This window comes from Hibiscus syriacus, unplaced genomic scaffold, assembly GCF_006381635.1.
Source record: "Hibiscus syriacus cultivar Baekdansim isolate YM2019G1 unplaced genomic scaffold, ASM638163v2 tig00112758_pilon, whole genome shotgun sequence".
Classification (NCBI taxonomy): domain Eukaryota; kingdom Viridiplantae; phylum Streptophyta; class Magnoliopsida; order Malvales; family Malvaceae; genus Hibiscus; species Hibiscus syriacus.
In genome coordinates, this window is record NW_024063396.1 from 346,390 (window position 1) to 367,523 (window position 21,134).

Genomic DNA, 21,134 nt, shown 5'->3' on the forward strand with positions numbered 1-21,134 from the left:
CTATCATTTTTCTTGGGACTCCAAATCAAGCAAAGAAAAGATGACATCTTCATCAATCAAGCTAAGTACGTCAAAGATATACTCAAGAAGTTTGGACTGGAAAATAGGAAACCTCATGACATTCCAATGAGCTCTTCAACAAAGCTTGACTTAGATGAAGGAGGTAAATGTGTAGATATTAAATTATATAGGTCAATGATTGGATCTCTACTTTATCTAACTGCAAGTAGACCAGACATTATGTTTAGTGTTTGCTTATGTGCTAGATTTCAATCATGCCCTAAGGAATCACATTTACTAGCTGTTAAGAGAATCTTTAGATACCTTAAAGACACTCATAGTTTAGGACTTTGGTATCCTAGAGACTCTAGCTTTGGCTTGCATGCTTTTTCTGATGCGGATTATGGAGGATGCAAATTAGATAGGAAAAGCACCTCCGGTACTTGCCAATTTCTTGGAAATATGCTAATTTCTTGGTTTTCAAAGAAACAAAATTGTGTTGCATTATCTACCACTGAAGCCGAATACATTTCAGCTGGTAGTTGATGTGCACAAGTTTTATAGATGAAACAATAACTTTTTGATTATGGAATTGAAGTAGAAACCATTCCTATCAAGTGTGACAATACTAGTGCTATTTGTCTCACTAAAAATCTCATCCAATACTCTAGAACTAAGCACATTGAAATAAGACATCACTTCATTAGAGACCATGTCACTAAGGAAGATTAGTTCTAGAATTTGTTGATACTTTACACCAATTAGCGGATATCTTTACAAGACCCTTAGACAAGGAAAGATTTTGGACACTTAGGAGAGAATTAGGTTTGACCAACCTATTTTTACTTAGTGTTTAAAAATAATTTTAACATTTTTAAGAATATATGAAAAATGCTTATAATAGTAATTTTTGATTGCATTCATTGCTATTAGTTAGGGGGAGTTTATGATTCTTAATGAAAAATTAATTTTATGTTCAAATATCGTTTAAAGATTAATTTAATTGTTTGAACATAATTAATTTTCAATATATGAGTTGCCAATACCACTAGAGGAAATTAATTCAACATTTTGGGTGTTTAAAATCGGATTTTAGCATTTTGGTGCAGAGGGAATCGATCCTCTCATGAGGGAACCGATTCCCCCTTTGAAGGGGAACCGATCCCCCCCACAGGGGAATCGATACCCCCTGGAGTTCTGGTTATACACGGACAGAACCCTTACTTTTGTTCAAAACCCTTCTTTTCCTTGCTGTCTTTTCCTCTAAACTCTCTCCCTATCTCCATTCTTGCCTCAAATCAACTTTCTTAATCGGAATTCACTTCAAATATCATCTTCTAAACCTGTTGGAATCATCAAAAACGTGCAAACTTCATTTAATCTCACTCAAATTCGAAATCCTTCAAGGTATTTTTCCAAACTTTTATTTCATCAATTTATAAACATAGAACTAGTTTTAATTAGTTCTAGGATGAACTTTAGATCGGGCATTAATTATGTTTTGATTAAATTATGTTGTTGTTATGAAAACTATACATATATTGTTTCTCAAAACCGTATTTTTCAAAAGTTTTCAAAAACTTTGCCCATTCGGATTGATTTAGAGAACCTTGAAATATTGAGGACTCAATTGAGTTTTGGGATTGATTGAATTGCGTACATGTGTTTTTTAAATTTGCAGGTTACATATTCTATTCCGATTCTTAAACCATGTCAAATCCTAAACGACCTAGGACATTGTCTAGTCGCTCAAGTCAAAACCGACCTCTTATTCCTCCACCCAATCCAAATAACCCAAATATGACCATTATGAACTCTTGTTTCAACATACCTGGTTATGGACAAGATCTATACCATATATACCATACTTGTTTTGAGTCATATAAAATCTGGGAAGAGTGTATCCCTTCGATCCAAGCTATAGAAGATATGGACTTCCAATATCTTCCTACTCTTAAATCCTAGAAGTTTGATAAACTCTTTAAACTCAAACCTTTGGTTTATCATCAATTAGTCCGCATTTTTCTATTCCAATGTGGTATGTGTCCAAAACGAGCTCTGATCTGAAACTATAGGAATTTGATCCTATCTTTTAGGACAATTCATTTTTATTAACTCCGGCACAATCGCTACCCATTTTGGACTAGATAACTCAGGTTTAATGAAAAAGAGACTGTGGATTCACCCTATAAGTCTAAGGATAGTGAGAGTACCCTAAGAACTCATCGTGATAGATTCATTCATTATTTGATCTCTTGGTGGTTTAGACCATCCGGAGGTAGGTACTCCTCCCTTAGGAACATAGATATATGGTGGATATATTGTATCCAACATAAAAAGAAGATTTGTCTACCACAGATCATTTTTAGTGAGTTTCCATAAACATTTTTCCTTCCAATAATATAGAAACCTTGGTTTATGGTTGTCTCTTTAGTAATTTGTTTATCAAACTCGGTCTTTGGGTCAGTGGGTTTATCGTCCCGAACTCAGAACTTTTAATTGTGAAACATTTTGATGTTCATGGATTGTTTTATTTTGGGTGTTTGAATTTGTTGGATAATTGGATATTTGAACTTATATGCTTATATATTTGGTTTGATTTTCACTTTCATTTTGAGCTTAATGTTTATTTTTGCATCATTTACATATTAGTTGCATTATAACCAATTTTTGTCATTTCACATTGTTTATGAATATTGATTATGAAACTAATGGCTAACGTTTCTCTTGCTTGTGATCTTAGCAGCTTATATTATATATATAATCAATTGGCTAAATGATTTCAAAACCTTGTTTAGATTCTTTAAAATGTCTTTTTGATTTAACAAAAAAGGGGGAGAAGTGTTAAATGTGTTTTAAATGATAAATAGGAGAAGTGTTAAATGTGTTTTAAATGATAAATGAGAGAAGTGTTAAAGTAAGGGGGAGTAATTTCAAAACTTGATTTCAAAATCTTAAAATTACTAAAATGTTTTGTTATATCAAAAAGGGGGAGATTGTTGAAAACATTTTGATATTTCGATATAACAAATTAAGTTAAATGAATTTTAAGATTTTTCCAAATGATTTTCTAAGTATATTCGATATAACTATTCGAATATCAAAACATTACTCCAAATCTTTCAAAGATCATTTTTAATCCTTGCTCAAGTGTAAAATTAAATTTTAATCTTAAAACAATCTCAAAATAATTTTACAAAGTATTTCGAACCATTTCAAAGACAAAAATTCCAGATTGCTAAGAGGGAACCGATTCTCCCTGAATGGTTTGGCTCCGAGAATTCCAGTATGATCGGAAGGAACCGATTCCCCCCAGGGGGTATCGATTCCCTCATTGTATAACGGTCGAAATATTTGAATTTTACACTTAGGGAACTGATTCCCCATAGGGGGTACCGATTCCCCCCACGCTCCAAGCTGTTTTATTAATTGTTTTCACACTAAAACGGCTATAATATCTTCTCTAATCATCCCCAACGTTCAGAAGTGATTCAAGGTGTATTTAAGCAAGCTTAGAAGCCATTGATCAATAACAAGAAACATCAAGCAATTAGAATCAAGAGAGAATCAAAGAGAAAGCATCAAATCTCAAGTTTAAGCATTTCAAGCCTATTTTTTATTCAATATTCATTTTTCTTTCAATAACACTTATTGTGCTCAATTGTATTTATTTTTGAGTGTTCTTTCTTTGTTCTAGAATTGTGCAAACATATTTGCCTTGTGAGGTTTTTCTTGTAAGTTTGCAAATTTGTATTTCTCTTTGAGAAAAGAGTGTTCTCAAGAATTGGGGTATATTCTTGAGGGAGTTGTAAGGTTATCTCTTTGGCCTCAAAAGAAAGAACAAATTAGTGAATTTGTTGGAAAATCCTTAGTGTGGATAGCTAAGGTAGTGGACGTAGACTTTGGTTGATAAAGTCGAACCACTCTAAATCGCTGTGCAATTTCTTTCAATTTTCTGCAAAAGCTTCCACCAAAATTTTTATTGCCAATTCACCCCCCTCTTAGCCGATTCCGTCAATCGATTAACTCAACAAGTACTTCTTGCTTAGAAAATTGTTTTGTCTTCAAATTCAAGCTTTATGGACTTTGAATTATTTTTGAATTGAATAATTCAATTTAGGTCAAAACATTTTGCCCTTAAATTTCTTATATCAAATATGTTCAACAATCTCTCCCTTTTTGATATAACAAAACCTTTGAAAATTTGTTTTTGGAAAAACTCTCCCTTAATAAAATTTTTAATGAAAAAGAGAAATATTTTAGAAAATACTAAAGCTTCCCTTTTTCATTATTGAAATTGAATTTTTCAAATGTATACTTCTCCCCCTTTTTGTTATATGAAAAATAATTTAAACTTTAAGGTTCAAAAATAACAATGAAAAGTAAGTTGAAAAATTTTAAGTTATAATTTATTTGAAAAATAAAAAATTCCCCCTTAACAAAAGCATTAAAAAAAGATCGACTTTAAAATTTTGACACTAAAAAACTATTAAATTTCAACATGGATGAACAAATATGTTAGTAACACGTGAAATTCAATAAATCCAAGTCTAAACTACTTTATGCAATATTAAAATGAGATATTAAAGTTCATATGCATAAAACTATTAAAAAATGTTATGCATTTAAAAAATTGATATCAATTGTTAGAGAGATATCATTTGCAATAAATTACATGTATAAACATATAAATTTAAGGTCAAAAATCAAGATTAAAAAAAACATTAAAAACATATTTGACCAAAAATCATTATGATGAACTAAAACTTATGAAAATCATTAAGACTTTAAAATCGTTCATCATAATACAATTTAACATACATGAGATAGAAAACAACACATAATCATTTAATTTTAAAAACGCATGCATGCATATAACAAATAGGCAACCAATTACACAAAATTAAAAGCATTTAAGTATAAAGGTTACTCATTCCTTATCAAGTGTGACTAGAACATTTGAATATCTCATTTTTGTCACCATTACTCCCATATACCTAAAAAAGACATTTATTTGAATTTTATATCGAAATTACTTTGGATCTTTGAACATTAATTCCAATGTCACTTGTCCCCTTAGGAACCTATACTAGTCTAATTTAAAAATGTTTTTCTTTCTTTAAAGTTCAAGTGGAGTCCATCGTGTAACATATCCTCATACATCTTAGCAAAGCTATGTTGTTGAACGCAAACACCGGCATGTTATTGGTACGACTCTGATGTTGTTGGTTTAAGCGTCTCTACCTCTGAAGTTTTGGTCATACGCGGTAGTGATTGCTGCACATTTGATTAATCGATTGCCTACGAAGGTTCTTCATGATATTTCTCCATATGAGAAGTTGTTTGGTAAGGTTCCTTTTTATGACCATTTGTGAATTTTTGGTTGTAAATGTTTTCCGTGTCTTCGACTGTTTCATTGTCATAAATTTAAACTTTCGCTCGGAGCCTTGCGCGTTCTTTGGGTTTAACTTGGATCACAAAGGTTATTTTTTGTTTTGCGAAGGATGGGAAAGTGTATTTATCTCGTCATGTAGTGTTTGATGAATGGTGTTCCTGTTTGTCGTGGATTGTGACAAGGTGTGACTGGTGTGAGTGGTTCGAGTTATTCCTCGGATTTATTTTTGGCGCCAGGGGCAGATCAGGTTTTGCAGCATTGTGGACCAAATCAGTGTGCTGTTGAAGATTCTTCTTGTATGAATAACGTTGTTGATGACCGGAGTCGTAATATTTCGATGGGAATGCCTCTTTCAAGGTAGTGTCATGGTGTTGTGGCTGGTGAGCTAGATGTATCGGTACCAACACCCTCCTTGGTAGGTGAACATGTGTCCACTTCGGCGGTGCCACCTATTTCGGTGGGTCCTGTTCAGTCCTTGAATACTGCTCCTTTGTCTCTTGCTCCACAGTGTGACGATCGTGTGGTTGATGTTCACACTGGTGACCAGCGTGTTTCAACAATGCTGGATAACCAATATGATCGTCGATGTGTTGATCTTATACAAAGTGTGCAGGTTGATGGACAATGTGTTGCATCGATGCGTGTTGAGCAGGCTGTTTCAGAGGTGGCTCCCCTATTGGTGGCAGAGATGGAAACTAACAATGCTGGACATTCTCGAGCGGTGGTGAACGCTCATCCCATGGCTACTCGGGGTAAACTTGGGGTATTTAAATCTCGAGTTTTTTTAAATATTATTTTTATTTTAAAATAAACTTTTAAAAATATATAAAACGTAATCCATGCCAAGTAATTAATTTTTTAACGATGTTACGATGTAGATATTTAAAATGATAGCATTAAATACTTATATAGACTGAAAAAAGTTTAAAAAATGTAATTAAGAATTTTTTTCTATTAAACGTAAATAAAATAATTTCAAATTTTAAATATATAAAATAAAAAGAGAAAGGAAATGAATTCTTCTCTGTTAAGTAAACCACAAACAAACAATCATTACGGTTGTTTTCCTCTTTACTTTACCTTTTATATATTCTTAATTAAAAGTGATTAATGATCAGTTGATCACTGAATTAATAATGGTTAATCATAATATGTTAAGAGTTGTGGGGCACACAAGCATACTAGTTTCTCTTGGATCCTTTAATGATCAGTTTGATTTAATAGGAATTCGAGATTTTAAAATGTTGGAATACAAAGAATCTTTTTTTCTTTAGTTGTCTACGTCTACTTTATACCAAGGGACGATCAATCAATTAATTTATTATATTATTAGCGACGGAGAAAATTGGGGATTTATACCTTTCTTAGCCCATTACAATGAACTTCTTCCAAATTACTTTTGGCACAATTATAAAAATACCTAGGTTAGTGTTTATACACATGGTTATTTTGCATCATATTCTTTTGATTTAAGGCAAGTGCAATGTATTATCTTTTCAAAGACAATTCTCAATGTTTAACATTTTCTTTACGCCGGAGGCTACTTGGTTCATACTGAAGTATTTTACTCTTAATATTTCAATTTTTGATCAAAGCATATCTATTGGATGAAAATTGTTAGTTAACTAACGATCAAGTTATGTAACAAATTTAGAGCTGTGCAAAAAGATTCGATTTGATATGAAAATTTGGATATCCGATTTAGTTTTTTTTAGATATTTGGATCGAATATACAAAAAAATTCGGATAATAGGATCAATAAATTCCAATTTCATATTAACCGAAAATCTGGAAAAATTGGCTTTTAGATTTTAGATACCCTTTGGCCCTATAAATGAGTAACACACTAACTTATTAAAGCTCAAATCCAAAAAAAATTATGATATTTAATTATTATTATTATATGTGAGTAATTAAATATACAAATATAGTAGAGATTCCGAATAAGTTACTTAAGTCACAAAATATAAATATATGAAATTATTTTTTGTCAAATTAATTTTTATATTTGAAAAATAATTCAGACGTTCAAAAATTCAGACGTTCGATTTTTCATATCATATACAAATCATTATTTAGTATCAAAATTTTTGGATTCGATATCTAAATTTGAACACTCCTAAGTGACGTGATAATTTTATATATGTCAAATTATTGATGTGATCATCATTTTTAATGATATGGTACTTGTCACATAATTATTTTTAGTGATGTGACATATGTTATAGACATATATTATATCATCAATTAATATATATGAAAATTTACATCAATAACATGAGTTAATCTATTAATGATTTTCATCTAATCGAGTTTGTTTTTATTAAAAATTAAAATGTTATGGGTAAAATGTTCCAAAAAAAAGAATAGGCAAAGTGACGGGAAAATTTATCACTATGCTTTATTTTTTAGGAAAATTTACTTCATATTTAAGGATTTCATTTTTTATTATGCTAAGGTGATTACAAAGTAATATATGTTCTATATACTCTCAACCATTTGACAATAAGCATTCAATCATCTTGTTGTAGCTGCTGGTGCTCGAACCCGTGACCTCTAGAAACAACAACGATTCCTTTAACCACTGAGAAATTAGTTCGACCTAATTTATAATTAGTCTAATGAGCAATGTATCAATTTAAAAAAAATAAAATTAAGAGTTTAAATCTCAATAATATAAATAAAATAAATTAATAAACTATCATTACAATAATTAATTCAAATTAATCGATTAATTAAAATATAAAAAATTTACAAGGCAAAATCTCAGCTTAGACTCTGTCATTCATAAGGGTGTAAATGATTTGAGTTTGAACGAACAATGTTATGTTCGTGTTCGTTTATTTATTTTTGAAGGTGTTGTGTTCAGTTTATGTTCGTTTAAATTTTCAATATCGTATTCATGTTCGTTTATTTATTTTTGAAGGTGTTCGTGTTTGTTTATTTATTGTTCACGAACATGTTTATTTAATGTTCATGAATGTGTTCGTTTATATGTTCATAAATGTGTTCATGAACATTTTTATTTAGCGTTCGTTTAATGTTCGCGAACGTGTTCATGACCATATTCGTTTAACATTCATTTAGTGTTTGTTTAGCGTTATTTTAATGTTTGTTTACCGTTCGATTATATATTCAATTTTTAATTTCATTTGCAAGCTAAAGAAAATGATAAAATTAGGCCATTGGTGTATAAATTCATAGTTTAAAATGCAACTTTTATTATGTGTTCTGTTTAATCATCATCTTCATCAATATTTAAAATGTAAAAAATAAAAGAAAAAAGAGAATCGGGTAAACGAATTTGTTCATGAACATAATGAACGAGTTGATAACGAACTCATAAACGAGCTTGTTCGTGAACATAAACGAACTTGTTCGTGAACATAAACGAACTGAACACACCTCTGTGTTCGTTCGTTTATTAAATGAACATAATTTTTTTATTCATGTTCGTTTATTAGCTTAATAAACGAACTTAAACGAACGTTATATGAACGGTTCACGAACAATTCACCGAACGCTCTATTCATTTACGCCATTAGTCATTTCACTGTTCCCGGACTACTCTTTCATTTTTTTATATTTAGATTGTTTCATCTAAGCTTGACTTTATTACTGTTCATCTAATACTAAAAATAAAATTTTATATTGATATATATATATATTCTCATAATTTAGTTTAATATTCTTAAAAGTGCTTACTAATAATTTAAAAACAATCTAATATAGAGAATATATAAATTATGGTTGAAATTTTAATTTATTTAAGATTTACTAGAAAGTTAAAAAGACTTTTGTATTTTTATAAATAACATTGAAATAAGATTTCGATGTACGAAAACAAAAAGAAAATACACTTGAATGGCAGTTTATGTAAATATGTGTAATTGTAAGGTATATTCTAATGTTTTCCCTTCCGCAGTTCCGCATCCGCTCACCAAATCCATTTTCACTATATTTTCTCTTATTTTTTATTTGGAAACCCTAAGATACCACCAAAAAAACACACAGATAAGCATTGAGATTTTTTATGCAGCAGAGTTTAATTCAAGTCCCTCGTTTTCACCTTTAATTTTTCTCTCAGAACACCCGTAAGTTTCTTTTGTTTTTGAAATTTGAATTTTGTTCAAATTTCTTTCTTTCTCTCTCTCGATTTTGCATTCCTTTTGACATCGTCTTAGAATATTGAGTTTAAAGTTCTTGGTAATTGTTCCTTACGTTTTGTTTCCTGTTTAAATGCTATAACATCTATGGTTGTCTTTCTCAAGTCTCGGTTTCAATAGTTGTCAGGTATGTCAAGTTGGTCAAATTTTGTTTTTAGAGTTTTGACTTTGAGCTTATTGTTATTGATCGCCTGTTTTGAAATTTAAAACGAAAAGGAATTTGAAACCTTGCAGTTCTTTTCTTTTTGAGCTCGATTAATTAAATTGATGAAAATTGAATTTTCATCAAGTTGTTGACCAAAAGAAAGCAAAAAAAAAAAAATCGAAATTAGTCAACTGATTGGATCTTGTAAGATTATATGTTCTTAAGCAACATGTTTTTTTTTTGTGCAGTGGATTCTGATGCTGGGAGGAAATTCTGAAATGGAGAGCTGTAGAGATGCAACTGCTAGCGCCATTTCGTGTTGCAATGAGTCCATTCATGCGGCGGGCCTTGCCTGTCCTGTAAAAGACAGTGGAGAACTTGATGTTGACTTTCTCCATGATTTTGATTCATACGTGGAAGACATCAGGGACGGATTAATCGTTTCAAGGATGGTGAATGACTCAATCATCAAGGGGATGGTCAATGCTGTTGAGCAGAGGCTGCCGATAGGATTGCTCAGAAAGAGTTGGAATTAGCTAGGTTGAAGGAAATGTTTAAATGCTACCGTGTTGATCTCGATGAAAATGAATCCTTGAGGCCTTTACTGATGAACAATGAACCAAAACTTGAAAGATCAAGTGCATTTTCAAGATTTTCAGATGCTTTATTTGAGCATGACAAGGTACTCGAATCTTTTGGCAGACTTAAAAGGACATTTAAAGGACAGCTTAAGAATCTCAGGAAAGATATTGACGAAATCAGAGGGCATGGTTCCGTTAGGAAGATTAGTTCAGTTTCTGAGTTGGTAGGATTGGGTGGCATTTTGCAAGAGGACGAACCCAAGAAATGGATTGATGTGGAGAAAACACTTGATTCCATAGGAATAACCCTGGATTCTGTTTATGAGCAAATGAGCAATATTGTTTACTCATCAAAGGCTTCACTCAGTCAATGGGAGCAGGAGCAAGAATATCAGGAAGAAGTTGAACGAATGGTGGTAACAACTTGCATTTGGGGTTTGAAGGAGCAGATTGAAGAAAGACTATGGGATCAAAATGCTCAATGGCATGGTAACAAAAATGTAAGTTGGATTGAGAAGATCAATGAGATTTCCAGTTTGCGTCAGGAATTAGATGCCATTTCAAAATCTCTGTCAAATCCTGAAACTGTGACACTGAGTTCTCAGAGTTCATTGGAGATCCATGGCGATTTGAGTAATAGTAAAAAGTCTGAACAGTTGCAGCTAAAGGTTCCAGGAGAACATGATTCATCATCCGTATCACTTTGGGAAGAAAATGGAAAGCATGGAGAATTAGTGATTACCGTTCCAGAAAATTTGGATGCTACACAACTCATACACATGAGAAAGGAGGAACTGATAAATTTTTTTAAGGTTGAGATGACAAAAATGAAGAGGAACCATGACTACAAACTACAAGAGGTGACTGAAAAATATTTTAGTCTTAGACGGGAGTACCTGAAGGAGAAGGGTTCTTCTCTTCCTTCTAGGAAGGATAAGGAGTTTGATGTGTTGAGGAAAAAGATACCAGATGTCATAGTGAAATTGGATAGGATTCTTGTAGAAAATGAAAAAGTTCCTTTATTAGCAAATAATTATGATAACCTCATCATCTTGAAGGACCGATGTGAAACACTTCTTTCAGAAAATCATCAACTGAAGGACTCACTTTCTGATAGGAAAAAGGAAGTTAGCAACCTTTCTTCACAACTTTCTGATGCTGTGGAGAAAATGTCACAGTATTCTTTTGTCAAGGAAAACTTATTTGAAAGGGTAGAAAACCTTGAGTCTGCGATTGAGGGTGCACATATTGAAGCTTCCATTAGTTGGGATGTATACAATTGCTTGATCAGGGGAGCAATCAGCCAGATTAAGTGGATAAGTGAAGATTCAGAGATGGAGCACAGTATCATGAAAGACATTTGTAACCTTATATTAAAAGATGTTTCTTGCAACATGTCACATAACAGTGAGAGTGGATTTAAAGAATCTGATTTGGAACCTTTAGCTATGGATGGACTATGCGCCATCATATTCAGAGAAGCCTTCACAGAAGCCCAGGAGAAACTCCATGACTTAAGTTTGATTGTGTTTGAGAAGGAAAGAATGCTAAATTTGGAAGTTGCAAAGAAGAAAAAATTGCAGCAACATGTGCTCCTATTGACGTCAGCCGTTAATGAAAAGGAGAAGTTACTTAATGAAACAGCGGCTGAACTGGCAAGAGAAAGTGAGAAATATACAGCAGCTTCTCAAGAGCTCGACATTGCAAGGGATCGGTCAAATCAGCATCAAGTGATGGTTTCTAAGTGCAATGAAGAATCCAGTCTTCTGAAAACTAATCTCCGACAAGCTTCGGAGGAACTTGAACAAAAAAAGGGGGAGATATGTGAATTAAATATGAAGCTTGACCAGGCTGTTAAAGATTTGAACGAAAGCAATGATGAGAGGAGGAAGCTTCTTCTTGCTGCCAAAGGGAAGGATGATATTTTATCATTAGTTAAAGCAAATGAAAATCAGCACAGAAAACAGATGGAATCAATAATTATTCTTGTCCAAGGACTTTTTAAGGAATTCACTGCTTTAGAATGTCGAATTTCAGAATATATGAAGAGGAGTAATCTAAGGTACTTCTCTATCACAACTACCTTTTTCCTCCCATTTTCTGATTGATAAATCTTCTTTCAGTGGATTCTGGTAGCAGTTTTGGGATATTTGTGGATATTTTTGAAACTTTCTTGATTTTACGTTCTCTTACGTGTCCAAATGAATAAAAGGTTAATAGTGGAAAGAAACCTTCAATCTGAAGTTATTAAATTGTTGTTTGCTCCTTAACCAAATGAATTTTATCCTAGGTTTTCTTGTCGTGGTTGTAACTGTCGAATGCATTGTTTCCCTCTCAATATATGGTTTGGATTTTGCCTTAGCCCTCGGCTTGCTTAGTAAAGGAAAATAGGCTTAAGCTATGTCTTGTCTCTAGTCTCTATTTCAATACTTATAATAGGCTTAAGCCATGTCAGTCTCTACTTCAAGACTTACTTTCCAGGTTGCTAATCCTCACAAAACTGGTTCATATTGTCAAGAAAGTTTGATTTAGCTCATCCCTTTGACTCTTAACCTATCAACTGATACTGACTTATGAGAACTCTCGTTTGCAGATGGATACTTGTGACACAAATGAGTTCTTGTTTCTATTTGTTTATGGTATCTGTCTGTTCTTTTTTTTTTGATAAAAAAAGGGAGGCCTCATTAAAAACTCCTTTCATAACCGTTAAAACACTAAGGTATATCGACGGATACTGGAAGGAGGAAAAAGTGCCACAAAATTTTATTACTAACCAAGAAAAAATAGTACAAAATGACCATTACAACAACACCTTACAGCAGAAATAAATCTCCTAGAAAAACCAAAAAACACAAGCTCATCCAATTCCTATCTTTGCTAATTCATCCAGCTCACAATTCACAACTCTATTGACATGTCTTACAATAACATTCCTATCTACTACCAAAGACCCAATTTCCTTCACTAGTGAAAATAAATAATGCATGACAAGAACCCAAAATCTTGATCCAATCTAAGGCTTTGCTACAATCACTCTCCAAAATAAGTCTTCCCCTTGAGCTCCAATTCGAATTCATGAAGAATAATAAACGGATTTGATAGCCAACAATTCTGCCAAAATTGGAGGGCCCGAACCAACACTTTTAGAAAAGGTCCCCAACATTGTACTATCTTCATCCCTTGGTAAAACATCTATTCCCCCTTTAGTACAAAACTTATCCACGACCCCATCAACATTTATCTTGAAGAAACCCTTAGGAGGAGGGCGCCAAGACAACGAGCTAGCGAGGGGCTTATTACAACATACCCATGAATCAACTAGAGCAGGATTACCCACAAGACAGTCGAAAGGAATTGGGACAATAGGAAATTTCGCCGAGAACCAAGAAACCAGTCTGTACCTTGTTAAGAAAAACAACAGTGTGTTGTCTAGCTTTCTTCCTTAAAAAATAATCTCATTTCTATACTTCCAGACCAACCATAAAATCGCCCTTGGAATAAACAACCAAATTTTTGAGCGAGGCACCAGCAGCATCCAAACTGAAACTAGAGCAGCCGGACTTTCTGGAACAAGAAAAGGAACATCCCACATCTTCAAAAAAATGGACCATAATTTCCAAACTACCGAGCAAGACACAAACAAATAAGAAACCATGTTCGGAGCCGAATCGCATAGGGGGCAGAGATTGTCCACGATCCCAGGGACTCCACGTTTCAACAACTCAACTTTAACTCCTACCTTCATATGAAAAACCTGCTCGACAAAAACTTCCACCTGAGGAGGGGCCACCCCAAGCCAAACATGGTTTGACCAAGCTAGATCCACATTCTCTTTCTCATTTAATAAGTTTAAACAAGATCTAACGGAATAAACGCCTTCTCCATTTCCTGTCCAAACAGAAGTATCTTCCAAAGAAACATCAACATAAAAATTGCAGAGAATAGAATTTAATTCGAGCCAAAGCTCCAACTCCCAATCCGTAAGGTTTCTCCTCACTTGGATGTTCCAAAACCATCCTGACTGACTTTGTTTTTTGAAATCAGAAATTCTTCCCCATTTGTTAACTGAAAGAACATACATCCTTGGAAATCGGTCTTTTAAAGGCACACTCCCTACCCAAATTATGCCTAAAGTGTATAGCATCCCTTTACCCACTTTTTAACGTAACGAAATGATTTCTAAGATAATCCCCAAAATCATCCTTAGCCAAACAACTTTTAACAACCCCTTTCCAAATCTAAGAAGCTTTAGAAAAATCCGATCTCTACTGAAATAGCCCTCAGATCCACACCGTTCTTGTAGCAAATCATCCTTTTCCACCACGAATTAGATTCGCTTACAAATCTCCACGACCATTTGATCAAGAGCGCTCTATTCAACTAATTAAGATCAGTAATCCCTAAACCGCCTAGATCCTTAGGCTTACAAACAGACAACCAATTGACTCAATGGATCTTTCTCTTATCATTTGAACCTCCCTATAAAAAATTTGCCATAATCGAATTCAGCCTTGATAAGACACAAGATGGCAACTTGAAAATAGATAAAAAAAATAAATAGGCAGTGAGCATAAAACTGATTTAATCAATACCACCCTCCCCGCAAGAGAAAGGGAAGTTGTTTTCCAACCCGACAGCTTCTTATAGAACCTCTGAATAAATGGTTCCCAGAGAGCCACTAAACTCTTCCTCGCTCCAAGGGTTAGCCCAAAATCTTTCAATGAGAAATTGCGTTAATCTCTTCCAAGCCCTTAGTTTCCTCTGAAAATGGCCCAAACAGACTGCAATTATCCTTTCTCCTTCCAAGTGGTTCTAAAGAGCCATACCTCCTCCTCAGCCCAATTTGAGAACCTCTTTTCCCATAGACAGACAAGTTAGCTAAGGGGGGATAGGTTGAATGTTTTAAGCTTTAGTGGGGTTCTGTTCGGTTTTTAATTTTGGGTGGTTATTATGTAAGTTGTAATCTTATGTAATTATGATTTATTAATATATTGAGGTACTCTTTTTCTCCTTCCGCAAGTTGCCTCTTCATAAGAGGCAACTATGAGAGAGGTTTTTAATGAGGCCTCCTATTCTTATAAAAAAGAACCTCTTTTCCCATACTGGTCCAAACCATTCTGATTAGGCCCATCATCTAAAATAGCATAATTATCGAGCCCAAAGGCATTAATTGCCCTCTTTGCCCCCACCGAACGAACCGTTAATTCATTCCTCGACAAAATATGCTGCATGGAGGGTATGTAATCATTGCGTTCTTCCCTCGATTCTCCCTCTCCCTGTCTCGATCCCCTGAAACATTAATCTCGCCGACATTCCTCCCGCTGCCACCTGTCAGATTATCCTGGAGCCAAGACTCCACCCTCTCATTAGACGATCCTACTGACTGATTAGCTTATCTACCTTCATGCCCAGTAAAGTCTTTTGTCTGAAAAGAATCCGATGAGCCTTCTTCCGATTCCTCCTCTATTTCTCTCCTGTTCGATTTGGGAAAATAATTCTCCACCGTTTCAACTTTGATCTTGATCACATAAGACCTTCCATTCGTATTAATTGTCACCGATGGTGGAATATCAAAGGGACTAGCCACACGAAGGAGAAGTTGAGCTACCGAAAATCCTTCTTCTGAAGCGTCTCCTCCTTTATCTCTACCACCGATCCCCACCTTTCAGCCAAACTTCTGAGAAACACTTCACTCCAACAATTCAGCGGAGCTCCCATCAATGAAACCGAACAAAAAGCTAACGGAGCACCCCTGTCAACGAAAATCGGAGCTGGCCAGTCAAGTAACACTTTAAGATCTTCAATTCTTTCCTCCAAAGCTTTATTTCTTTCTTCTAACGACGAAAACGTAATAATACAAGCATTCTTTGAATAACTCCATCTGGCCACTTTCGCATCAAAACCTTAATTAACAATAGCTTCCTGAATGAACTCCATGTCATATGCATCTTTGAGGATACCTGTTAATGACTTCTTGATCTAATCTCTCTCTTCTAAGGGTATTAGGACGTTCATATTCTTACCTTGACAATCCGCCAACAAACTTCTAGCACCTGTCAGAGAATCCCTATAAGACCTTCCATTATGAAACCGATTGAACAACTCCTCTCTGACTTCCATATTCTTGAAGGAACATCTACCCTTCTCTTCGACCTACCATCAACAGCGACAGTCGAGTCTTTCTTCAACTGGGACTTCTGATATTTTGCCACCCCTACCAAAATCTTTCTCCCATCAATCGTTGCGTTATTCATCTTCTGAATAACATTCAGCAGATCCTCCTGACTTTCGAATGAACAAAAGCAAAAGTGAAGTTTCTGTACCTTGGTCTTCTGTTCACAAAAGGAATAAACACCTTGCAAACCTTCCCATGATGCTGAAAACGTTCCCACAAAGCTCTCCTAGAAACTCTTTTGCTAAGGTTATCGATGAAGGCCGACCAGATCATTCCAGTAGGGAATGAACCGTCTACATGACTCGCTCTCATTTCTCTTAATCTGCAAATATCAGAAAATAACAATTTATGATAGTATCTGTCTGTTCTAATTTCCATGCCTTGATGCAAAATAGTTGTTTTTTCTTTTTAATTGTAAACCAACCTGTTGGGGATCCCTTGATGGGTATAGTGATGTACAAATCATATACCCATCAAGTGAAGCTCGTTTGGATGTTAAAAAAAGAAAAAACTTTCGCTCTGGTCTATTTTTTTTATCGGTGTGTTACTGTGTCCTTAGGTTAACCTCATGTTCATATATGGACCCTTCAGCCTTTTTTTAGCTTTTATTCTCTTTGGATTATAGTTCAGTTTGATGTTTTGCACTGATTTCTCATCCTACTGTTTTTATTTTAAGAAGTACCCGCACTAATTTGTGTTGAATTTTCATTTCATTTATTAACGTCAAACTGGTCAATTTTCAGGTTGGAAAATTTAATCTCCCAATCCGGTTCTCTAATTCAGATGGTAAATATCTTGAAAACAAAGGGACTGCAATATAAGCAAGTTTTGAAAGGAGATGTTCTGACCTTGAAAAAGCTGAAAACGAGGTATGTCAGAAGGTTAACCAAGTCAGAATTTAGAAACATTAAAGCATGCCATTCTGAGATGAGTTTATAAACATACAACGTAAATTAAAGTTCTGAATATGTTTCCCATGATTCAAGTATTGACATTCTCTTTTCTGAATTTTCCTCCCTTTTCCGTTAGCAATTGTTTAGGAAGAACAGTGTTGAAAGGGTAGCATAGCAATACGGTAGAGAACGCTCTACATGTTAGTTGATCACCTAACATTATTAAAAGGTGAGAAATGCTAAAAAGAAAGCGGATGAAGAATTCAATCATTTCCATTGAAAAAACAATAAATTGACTGCTAGGACTTTTATCAACACAAATGCTGACTTTTGATTTGACTTATGAAGTATCTCCATTTAAGTTTTTTTTTTGATAAGAAGGGAAGGCCTTGTTAAAAATCCCCTTCATGATTAATGGAGCTCCTAGAGGTGCTCCTTAATCAGCAGAAGAAGGAAAAGAGTGCCTTTTAATTCATTGATAACAAAAGGGATACATAAAGTTAAAAACATCCGAAAACACCCCCTTACAAAGCCAATTCCAGCTTAGCTATCTGCCTCAATATTAGCTGTCCTAGCAACCCATCGAATAACACCCTCCAAATCTTTAACCTATCTGCAATATCTTTGACAATTGTGACATACACATCTGGACATCTATCAGAATTCTTAACCCATTCCACTTCTACCTACTATCACTTTCAATTATCAACCGTCCCTTAATGCACCCTCGAAAAGAATCAAAGAAAGATAAACCCTTCTGAACAGCCTTTAGCTCCATCAAAACAGGTACCCGGGCCAGAAGCCTCATGGAAAGAACCTATAACCAAACCTGCAGTCTCTTAAAATGCCACCTATTCCACTTCTTTTCCAGTCACCACTGGTTGCTGCATCAACATTCAATTTAATGAAGCCCTTAGGAGGAGGGGACCACGGAAACTGAGTGGCAATTGATTTGCTGATGGACAAACATAAATCCCCTAGGGAAGGATCACTGATAAGAGAGTCCTTAGGAATAGAAACCTCTTTGAACTTAGCTAAAAACCAAGTAGCAAGCCTAAATCTTGCTATGAAAAATAAATCGGTCTGGTCTAACTTCCCCTTTTCAAACACAATGGCATTCCTGAATTTCCAAATGGTCCATAGAACGATGCCTGGAAAAGGGCCAAATAGGAGAATTAGACTTCAAGTCTTCCCAAGCTAGAAGAAAGCTTTGTGCATTTTCATGAAACCGAATTGAATCTCCAAAACTTCAGGAATTTATTCCATAATGTCCATGCGACAGAGCAAGAAAAGAATAGATGAGAGGAAGATTCCTTCGCCCAACTTACAAAAGGGCATAAAACATCCAATTTCTGAATAACCTGCCACATAAAAGACTCGACTCTTGAGGCACCATTCCCTTCACATGATGTTCTTCCAAAAGGGAACAGCCTCCAAAACCCGAAGAGCACGACTTAACACACGAATTAAGAGTAGACACCAACCCCATTTCCTCTCCATATCAGACCATCTTTAGATACTTCCGACAGGCTAAATTTAGAGATGATTGACAACAATATGACCACTGTTTGAATTCCGGTCAGTCAAATTTCTCCTCAACTCCATTAAGTTTTTACTTTAGTGGTATACAGTTTATGTACTTGAACTGTTGGACTAAAGGAGAGATCTTTGTATTATTGATTCCAATAGCAATAAAGTTTTTCTATTTGATAGGGTATCATTAATTATTGTGTTTTCCTCTTGTATTGTAGGTCGACCTCTTGGGTGATGAGGTGGAAGTACTTTTTGGCCTTCTCGAGAATATATACATTGCGCTCAATCATTATTCCCCAGTATTAAAATTATTCTGGAGTAGTTGTTTCTTCTTCATTCTACTGAACTTAAATATCATTTGTATTTCTTAGAAGAGCCTAATTATTGTGTCTATGCCCTTCCTAGGTCACGTAGCATCAATATTAGCTATGGTACTATGATTATACAAATTGTATCCCTACTGTGTATCCCCTTAAAATTAGCCGTGCCATAATTTTTGTATTCCTGTCTCTTTTTGCACATGTTTTGGCGTTTCTAAATATATGTTTGCTTGTTTCAGATTATGGAGATGCTGGAGCTTGTTAGAAAAGAATTGAGTGGAGAATCTAGGAAGCCACGTTGATTTATCATTTCACTGGGTAGTGCTTTTAACAAACTTAATGCTCCATAGGAAAAAAGTTGCATCAAAAGCTAATTGGAATTTTTTTTCTGTGATTAGCTGTTGTATAATGTTATGTTACTCGGACACTTCTTTTTTGAAGTACCTGTTTTCGACGCATCCAATATTGGTATGAGGTTAGATTTTCCAAAAGGGAAAACTAAAAATGGAGCATATCCCTGTATCCGACACAAGCCACACTGAGTCCAACTAAATTATTGTAGTTCAAGAGACAGCATGTTCAGGCCACGTAGTTCTAGCATGGATTTTCTGAACCTATTGTTTCATTTTTGTTTGCAGATGAATGGTTGCTTCTTTCCATCCCTCGTGTTTTCTACCTTCTCAGGTATTCAGCATTTGGGAAGGAATCATGCTTATGCAAAAATTTCGCAATCAAGAATTGGATTTTGCGCAGGTGACCTGGAAAGAGGCATTGTTATCTCTGGTGATTATGTTATTCTCTCTGTATAGAAACTCAGAAGGTAGATAGCACGTAAAAATCGTTGACGACGGGCGACGGCTCATTAGGAGAAGTTATTTAGATTTGTTAGCATTTTAATGATATTCTTTTGACATGAATTCATGGATTCTCCTAGCTTTTAAAACGTACCATAGGTTAGCAACTCCACTTCATACAAGTGTTATTTTAAGGTTTCTCTACCATAGCTGTACAGACTTAGTTAGCTAATGGTCTGGCAATCCATGTTCGTGTACTTATATTACTTTTGTCCAGTTGATAACTTGTCTTACACAGATTTTGATGTGCTTGTGTGTTCGTATCATGTTTACATCGTGTTTTTAGACCTGTGTTGCGTAATCTTATCGTGTTTGGCATTTTTGGGTACAAGTGGAATGCCCTTTTTTCTTCTGTCCGACTGTGAGTTGCATCTTTTCTGGTTTTCGAGTTGAATGCATATTTGTTGTGTCTGGTAGTTGATGAATGTATGTTTACACTTATGTTAGGAGTTTGATGGGGATGTCTTTGACATCTTGTTCTCTCTTGGCTAATATACCACACGCTCCACACTCGAGCCTCGGTCCCATTAAGATGACGTTGGTCCGATAGTTATAATTTTTAATATCATCTAAATCTAAAATTACATATCTATTTTAAAATTTGAATCCGTTTTTTATTCACATTAAATTTGATCAAATATGATTTAGATGAATCGACCCTTTAAAAACTTATTTGAATATATAATATGAATATACAATATAAAAAATGTAAAAAGCAGGATGATACATGCAAGTACCTGTATTACTAATATGCATTGCCTTCATGCTATATTTCTTTGATCCTTTTTCAAGTACTCATGTTCCATATATCGATTACATTCATAGGTGTCGATGTTCAATTGCAGAGATGGTACCTGCTGTGATCTTTTTTTTTTGGCTTGAATGGAAAGCAACAAATTGAAACGTCAAATCAGATATGACAAATATTTTAAGAATGATATAGATGTTCATTTGAAAAAGTTTTTGGAAAAAATTGTAAGAAAGAGATTTTACTAAAGAAGGGAATAATGTCATAAGATGATTAGGATAAAATGATGACTAAAATATTTTTATAAATTCTATTAACATATTT

The 21,134-nt window shown here is 34.4% G+C and overlaps 1 protein-coding gene across 1 annotated transcript; it reads left to right on the forward strand.

The window, feature by feature from the left end:
* The first annotated feature begins 9,347 nt into the window (after positions 1-9,347).
* On the forward strand, positions 9,348-20,259 carry LOC120183324 (WPP domain-associated protein-like). Its single transcript, XM_039188046.1, is given in 9 exon segments — positions 9,348-9,487; positions 9,976-10,198; positions 10,201-12,349; positions 17,206-17,285; positions 17,288-17,331; positions 19,107-19,195; positions 19,197-19,206; positions 19,448-19,526; positions 19,847-20,259. Coding segments are annotated over 7 exon segments (2,649 nt in total). The 5' UTR covers positions 9,348-9,487; positions 9,976-9,984; the 3' UTR covers positions 19,511-19,526; positions 19,847-20,259.
* Positions 20,260-21,134: the final 875 nt, after the last annotated feature.